The following is a 7123-nucleotide window of genomic DNA, read 5'->3' on the forward strand; positions in this document are numbered from 1 at the left end:
TGACGGGGGAGTCACACAGGGTGATGGGGGAGGGTGGGGCTCTGTTCCGCCGGAAATCCACAACCATCTCCACTGTCTTTAGAGCGTTGAGCTCCAGGTTGTTCTGGCTGCACCACGACACCAGATGGTCAGACTCCCACCTGTAGGCGGACTCGTCCCCACCAGAGATTAGTCCAATGAGGGTGGTGTCATCCGCAAACTTCAGGAGCTTGACGGACTGGTGGCTGGAGGTGCAGCTGTTGGTGTACAGGGAGAAGAGCAGAGGGGAAAGAACGCGGCTTTGGGGGGAACCGGTGCTGATGGTCCGAGAGGCTGAGACATGTTTCCCCAGCTTCACGTGCTGCTTCCTGTCAGACAGGAAGTCTGTGATCCACTTGCAGGTGGAGTCGGGCACGTGCAGCTGGGAGAGTTTGTCCTGCAGCAGAGACGGGATGATGGTGTTGAAAGCAGAGCTGAAGTCCACAAACAGGATCCTGGCGTAGGTTCCTGGGGAGTCCAGATGCTGGAGGATGACAGCATCGTCCACAGACCTGTTGGCTCTGTTTCCTAACTGCATTCCACAAAATGGTCAACAATATCAATGCTGAGACCAAACGAAAGACTAATATCAGGCATTATTCTCAGCTCTCTTTCTCTTTCCGTGTATTCACACACTGAAGAACATCAGAAGAACTGTAATATGGGAAAGGGCCTCTCTGATCCCTCATTAAGAGGGCTTATTTCAGTTTAAACTGCACTGTACATTGGTGGAGATCCCGTGTAAGAGTTTATTTTGACTGCATAATTCAGTACAGCGGCGACAGTAGAAGCATGTATATTTTTTACAGTATAGTTTTATTTACGTGAAACAATTTTGTGAATTAAAATATCCAACCCTCAAACACACACACACACACAGCAGCCGTCTTCCATTTGACAAAAGACAACGCCGGGACGTTTGATTCCCCTTTGGTTTTTCATTTAACACATTTCTTTTTCTCTGCATCAGCAGGAATCCGTCACACGCCTGACGGAGCTGAACCTCATGCCGCTCATGCCCATGTCCCTGAAGCTCCTGTACTCTCCGGGCCTCATGTACATCATCTTGCCCCTGAACTGGGGCTGCTCGTACATCAGCCAGTGGCCGTCCATCACGTGGCAGGACTGGCACTCGTTCATGCGGTAACGGTCCATGATGTTGTCGCAGTCGTCCATCATCTCGTGGCTCTGACCGCCGAAGTTCTCCCTCTCGTAGATCTTCATCCTGTGAGAGCCCCCGGGCTGCTGCTATTGACACATAAAGGAAATGAATACCTGAAAGAATTATTTTTACTATTCCGTATCAACGTAATGCGACTGCGACATAGAATATTATTCCATACCTGAGGAATCAGGAATCGGGTGGACTCGCCCGCGCCGAGAGACACGTAGTCGGAGTACTCTCCCCTCCTCATGAAGAACTGGTTACCCATGTAGTTGGGACGGTCGTAGACCATGAAGCAGCCGCTCTCCACCCTGCAGGACTGACACCTGCTCAGGTAGGAGGACATGTCGGAGCAGTCGCTCATGCACTCATAGGAGCGACCCTGGAAGTTCTTCTCCTCGTAGAAGATGATCTGAAAGAGGAAAACGGAACAAACCGAATTTGTCTTTTTCTTTTTTTTTTAAAGTACTTCAGTAAGTTTATATTCATTCACGTTCTTCTTTATATTTTCCCACTTGTTTACATTCCTCATTAACTAAAAAGGAAGGAAGGAACAGTTTATTTCTCTACATTTACTCCCCACTGTCAATGTTATATTTGTAAAAAAGTGCCATGTAATGCAGGTAGGTAAAGCTGGAGAAATTAAGCTTTTTTGCTCAAACCTGAACAAAGACACGAGAATATATTTTCATTCTGGCCCCTAATGTTAACTCTTATCCTAAACACCCTGGATTCGGACTACAAAATTCATCAGGTAAAGTCTTTCTGGTTCATTAAAGCATCCCAGGTTGAAATCAGGTCGCCATCTTATCGCCTAAAAAAGATAAAAGATAAACACCTTCATCCTGCTCTTAAATGAAACCTTTTCACTGCAGGACTTTGGACATTTGCAACACCGATGTGATGGACAATATTAATACACTGCTTTGACAAACGACCTTTGAGGAGACGACGCTGCAGCTTCCAATCCGATATAGCGTGTGTTCTATAAAAAGAGTCACTGTGCACGTGGAAAAGGAAGTGGGATTTAATAAAACAAATATTCATTTGATTATGTTTATTATGTTACAGGGATACAGGACCTCAGACTGACGATGCAAACTCATCCTTTAAGAAGGCAGAGGGACGTCCCATGTAAACAGCTTAAAGATGGACGGAATAACAACGACGGCAGCGGACGTGTCAGACGACATGAGGCCGAAGGGAAAGCAAACGTTTTGACGATATGCAAATCGGGCTCATTTAGATGACAACAGTTTCCCCTCGTCGGCACATTCTGCATCTGGATATAAACCACGACACGGCTGCAGCTGGGCGGCAAGAAAGCAACGCGGGTCCCAATGGGGAAGGTGAGGAGCAAATTCTCTTTTCTAAAGCTTCTAAAGATCTTTCCCGCCGGTTACGTGAGCTGTCTCTTGGTTTTATTCCCTTCGGATCACATTCTTCGAGGGTAAGGACTTCGCCGGCCGTCGCTACGAGTGCAGCTCCGACTGTCCCGGCCTGCGCTCTCTCTTCGGCGCCGGCAACTCCGTCAAGGTGGAGACGGGCTGCTTCGACTCCATCCAGGTGGAGACGGTGCTGCTGGGTGCTGTACGAGCGTCCAAACTACACGGGCAGCCAGTACGTCCTGAGCCCCGGGGAGTACGCTGACCCCCACCAGTGGAGGGGCTTCAGCGTCAGCATCATGTCCTGTCGTTTTGTCAAAAATGTAAGCTCAATAACCGCCAGATGTTTAGATATCGTTCAGTTTTGTGAAGCAGGGAGACGTTTGCCACATCGAGGAGTGGATTGAGCCAAACGTCAGTCAAAGTGGGACGCAGTTGACCTAAAATCCACCACACAGCTTGACTTTTCTTCAACATTTCTGGCTTCTTTTTTTTTTGCAGGAGGGTTCCCAGCTGCAGTCAAATAGCAGCGAGTGCATCAACCGAGCAGTAATCAGTCAAAGGCCAGCGGGGAAAAGGGAGAGATTAAAAGGCTCATGATTTGGCAGCATGGTGCTTTATGTGCACATCAATTATTGAAGGAACGTAGGAAAACAGCCAAGAAAAGCATTTGTCGATGGACGAGGACATGAGAGACAGGTCCAAGCACAAATCGCATCACCTTTACTCCTCTAACTCCCTCAAGGTTTACGGAAAGTCCTGGAAGATCCGCTTCTACGGAAAGAAGGATTTCGGAGGCCAGGCGGCGGAGTGCGCCGAGGACCGCGAGTCGGTCTACGAGGCCTCCTTCCAGTTCCGGGAAGCGCTCTCCTCCGTGGCGGCGGGCGGCGCCCGGGTTCTCTACGAGCAGCCCGACTACCGCGGCTACACGGACCGGGGCGCCACCTCCCCCCCGCTGTGGGGTCCTTCCGCATGATCACCAGAGTGACCCCCGACCCCCTTGTGGGCCGAGGCTCTAGAATCCCGCGGGGAAACGCCAGCTCCAGAGCACTTACAATGTTCCAGAACAGTCAGCCTCCAAATCAATAAAAGTATTTATTACCCATGACTGCGAGGCCCGTGTTGCCTCTCTGCGGTGTGTTGTCTTCTAGTGGCCTCCAGTAATGCTCAACACCGTTTACATCCCCAGACAGATTGCCGTCGGAACGGCGGCCTGGACGTGGACTGTGCACTTAAGAAATAGAAGTGCGAGATAAACGAATGATGCGTTTGCAAACAGTGGATACAGACAGTTAAACACATTTCCTTTCAGGTCCTCATTTAGAACGTCACGTCGTCATAAAAGGCTTATATCTGTATTAGTAACAAAAATCAATAAAACAAAAATGATCCATACGTAGTTATTTGATCATTGTTTACTATATTTCACACAGCACAAATGATGAACTGTGGGGTTATTCTTAAAGAATCATTTGTTTATAGGTTTTTGGTTTGCCAAAAGAGCAGTTTACATCCATTACAGTGCAAATATTTAGCAGTTAATCTTAAACATTAAATATTTTGAGTTGACCATATTTCTTGAGTTTATTTCAATGTGGTCCTACTAATGTAAATCATATAAAGAGCAGAAATAGTTCTAGATGCTCAATAAATCATCCCGCCAAAAGGAAATCTGTATAAAAACAGCCGTCAGAAATGAAACAGTGATACAAAGTACATTTTCCAATGAAATAACAAACTATTGTGTGAACAAAGGTTGTGACACAAGCACATGCTACACTACACAAAAACCAGTCTACATGATGGTTTTGCGTGATTTGTTTAAACATTTGTTTCATTTTGTCACTTAGTATCAACATGTTCATAAACTGAACATCCTTCCTCTATTTGCACGACTTCCGAGTAACAATGTCACATATTGCGACCGGATGATGATATCAGAATAAATAAAATAAAGCATGATTTCTCACATTAAAGCATTACAGGAAATGGAATTAAAAAAGCCCCATTTCCTGCAGCGGTTGGGTCGGTTTGGTGATCAGACTCACTGCTAAACAACCTTTGTGTGTGAAGAGTCAATCCAGTGAGCAAGAACAAAGGGCCGACTCTAGATGAACATTTGGATGGTAATAAGCGGTACGCGCGGTGCTAACCGTGCATGTGGCAGTATTGTCTCCGCTGTGTATAAAGAGCACTGCGTCGGTCACAAGCGTCCGGTATCCTGCCAGCTACAGATGGCGAAGGTGAGGGACGGCGTCGGGAATGGAAATTGGAAAAGCGTTTTGCGTGGTCGCTGACCCTCTCTCTTCTCCCCAGATCGCGTTCTACGAGGACCGGGACTTCCGGGGGAAGTCGTACGACTGCAAGGGGGACTCGGCCGACCTGCAGGGCTTCATCCGCCGGTGCAACTCGGTGAAGGTGGACGGCGGCTGGTGGGTTCTGTACGAGCGCGACAACTACAGCGGCTACCAGTACGTCGTGGGCCCGGGGGAGTACAGCGACTACCGCCGCTGGATGGGCTTCAACGACTGCGTCAGGTCCTGCAGGACCATCAGAAACGTGAGTGCTGCAACAACAACAACAAGAATACAGAGTGAGTCACTTCCTTGACTGTGTTTTTTATGGGGGGGGTTTCAGGCCCAAGGGCTGTACAAGCTGAAGCTGTTCGACAGGCCGAACTTCGCCGGTCAATCTTGGGAGCTGACGGAAAACACAAAGTCCATCCAGGAGAAGTGGGTGAGGCAGGAAGTCCAGTCCTGCAAAGTGCTGGAGGGCTCCTGGATCTTCTTTGAGCATCCGAACTTCTGTGGTCGGCAGTACCTGCTGGAGAAAGGGGAGTACCGACACCACTCCGAGTGGGGGGCCGCCAAGCCCACCGTGGGCTCCGCCAGGATCATCTTGGAGCTGTGAAAGTCAACCGGTTAACGGCTGTAATGTGATGTTATGCAAATGCAATAAACGTGCAACAGATGTTTAAATGTGTGCAAAGGTCCATTAAAATCTTCTCTTATCCATAACGATCAGATAAATTAATGACCAAACAATTTGTCATCAGCGAGGAGAATTTCAATCCACTTGCCAGTTGATTTAGTGCAAGTAATGCAGTCATTTGTTTCATAAAACATACTTATATCCGGATTATATTCTGAGCTGTGTATCTTTAATGCTTCGTTGGGAAATATGATACATTGAATTCAATTATATTGGCTGTATTAGTGTAATTATAAGTATAACACATCTTCATAATGTTGAAGGACGCCTGCGACAGCAAGAAGGGAGGTACTGCAAATAATGAATCATACAAACACAGAATCATTAGTTACTCCTCAGTATAATAATTAGAGCATCATTATCGAGATAAATAAATTGTTTCCTGGGAATCAAGAGGTCAAACGATGCATTGTGGCGTTTTAGAAACAATTGCAGCCTCAGCTGTTGTGCACTTTTAATGCCGAGGCAATTCAAACGACAAGGATGCGTCTGGTAGTGAATTCGATGGGTGCAAACACACTGTGCGTACGAACACATTGTGCACACATTGTGCACACGGTGTGTGTACTTGTGATTAAAGTTTATTTATGCACACTGTTAGTTAAGAACAGAAACCCTTCACGTGTCTGGAATAAAAAAATGGAATGAAACAGGTACGAAGTGGATAAGAATGAACGTCCCCCCCCGAGGAGTCGCTCCGCAGGTGCTCGCGGCCTCCTTGCCCGGCTGAGAGGTCACCGAGGTCACCGAGCTCAGCTGGACCTGCGGACAAAGAGCTGCAGCCTGCCGATGACTCGGTGGGATTAGTCAGTCAGAGCCCGGAACTCGCCAGCTGCCCCCGTTAGTGCTGACGCTCGGCTGACGGGAACAAGGCCGTGACCCCCCCCCCCCCACCCCACCCCACCTCAACGGCACAAAGGGAGCCCGTCCAGCAGGTTCCCCCCCAGCTGCGGCTATTCGCCCCCGAAAGCCTCTTTTGTTTACTGCACCCGTGATGCTTTGAGAGGGGTAATGCGCCGGCGGCCCCCCATCGCTGGGAGCCGGCGTGCGACCTCTTGTGGGCAGAACACGGAAACCCCAAAAGGCCTTTGAGCATCAAACTCAACAGCTCAAGAATTCACACAAGTAACGACCATCTTTCAGAAGGTTAATGAACGGATACGTATGGATGGGAAGAGGAGACAACAGCGATATTGATGAAGCCGTGGAATCAATACGTCATTTAGTCCCAGTGACTAATGCTGTGTGGGAGGAGACTATTGATACGTTACAAGGACAGCTTTTTAATTTGAATGGTACTAGACACAGATGTGTAATATCAACATGCAGTTTTCTCTCATTTTAAGATATAGTTTGGGGTTTTGCACTTGCATTAAAGTTTAGTTCTTTATTGCTGCAGGATTTTGCTGCTATGAAGTCCCTCCAACACGTGTTATCATCTCTATCACGTAGATATTTTATGTTGCACTTTTTCTCCGGCTCACTTATTTATAACTTCATCTCAGCAGCTGAAAAGGAACCACGGTTAATGCCGGGAAAAGAATGACCGTTTCTGGCTTCGACC

General features: G+C 47.8%; 2 protein-coding genes and 1 pseudogene across 3 annotated transcripts; 2 read left to right on the forward strand and 1 right to left on the reverse strand.

Annotated features, from left to right (window-relative positions):
* Positions 1-984: 984 nt before the first annotated feature.
* LOC144388868 (gamma-crystallin M3-like) lies at positions 985-1715 on the reverse strand. Its single transcript, XM_078091426.1, has 3 exons — positions 1707-1715; positions 1362-1595; positions 985-1266 (listed from the first exon to the last, which is right to left on the reverse strand). The coding sequence occupies exons 1-3, from the start codon at positions 1713-1715 to the stop codon at positions 985-987; spliced, it is 525 nt and encodes a 174-aa protein (XP_077947552.1).
* A 714-nt stretch (positions 1716-2429) lies between these two features.
* Positions 2430-3676, forward strand: LOC120834310 (gamma-crystallin B-like; annotated as a pseudogene). Its single transcript, XR_013453131.1, has 4 exons — positions 2430-2532; positions 2592-2729; positions 2761-2891; positions 3314-3676. The product of XR_013453131.1 is annotated as a gamma-crystallin B-like (transcript).
* Positions 3677-4628: 952 nt separating this feature from the next.
* Positions 4629-5546, forward strand: LOC120834311 (gamma-crystallin S-1-like). Its single transcript, XM_040202230.2, has 3 exons — positions 4629-4811; positions 4885-5127; positions 5206-5546. Exons 1-3 carry the CDS (start codon positions 4680-4682, stop codon positions 5476-5478), a joined length of 648 nt encoding a protein of 215 aa, XP_040058164.2. The 5' UTR covers positions 4629-4679; the 3' UTR covers positions 5479-5546.
* Positions 5547-7123: the final 1577 nt, after the last annotated feature.

The sequence above is a fragment of the Gasterosteus aculeatus genome, chromosome 16, assembly GCF_964276395.1.
Source record: "Gasterosteus aculeatus chromosome 16, fGasAcu3.hap1.1, whole genome shotgun sequence".
Lineage (NCBI taxonomy): Eukaryota > Metazoa > Chordata > Actinopteri > Perciformes > Gasterosteidae > Gasterosteus > Gasterosteus aculeatus.

Bases quoted from the DNA above. Each gene is read 5' to 3' on its own strand.
- LOC144388868 (XM_078091426.1), bottom strand. The intron at 1,267-1,361 runs GTATGGAATAAT...ATGTGTCAATAG, and splicing joins CCCGATTCCTGATTCCTCAG to CAGCAGCCCGGGGGCTCTCA.
- LOC120834311 (XM_040202230.2), top strand. From the start codon at position 4,680: ATGAACATTTGGATGGTAATAAGCGGTACGCGCGGTGCTAACCGTGCA. The intron at 4,812-4,884 runs GTGAGGGACGGC...TCTTCTCCCCAG, and splicing joins GCCAGCTACAGATGGCGAAG to ATCGCGTTCTACGAGGACCG. The intron at 5,128-5,205 runs GTGAGTGCTGCA...GGGGGGTTTCAG, and splicing joins CCTGCAGGACCATCAGAAAC to GCCCAAGGGCTGTACAAGCT.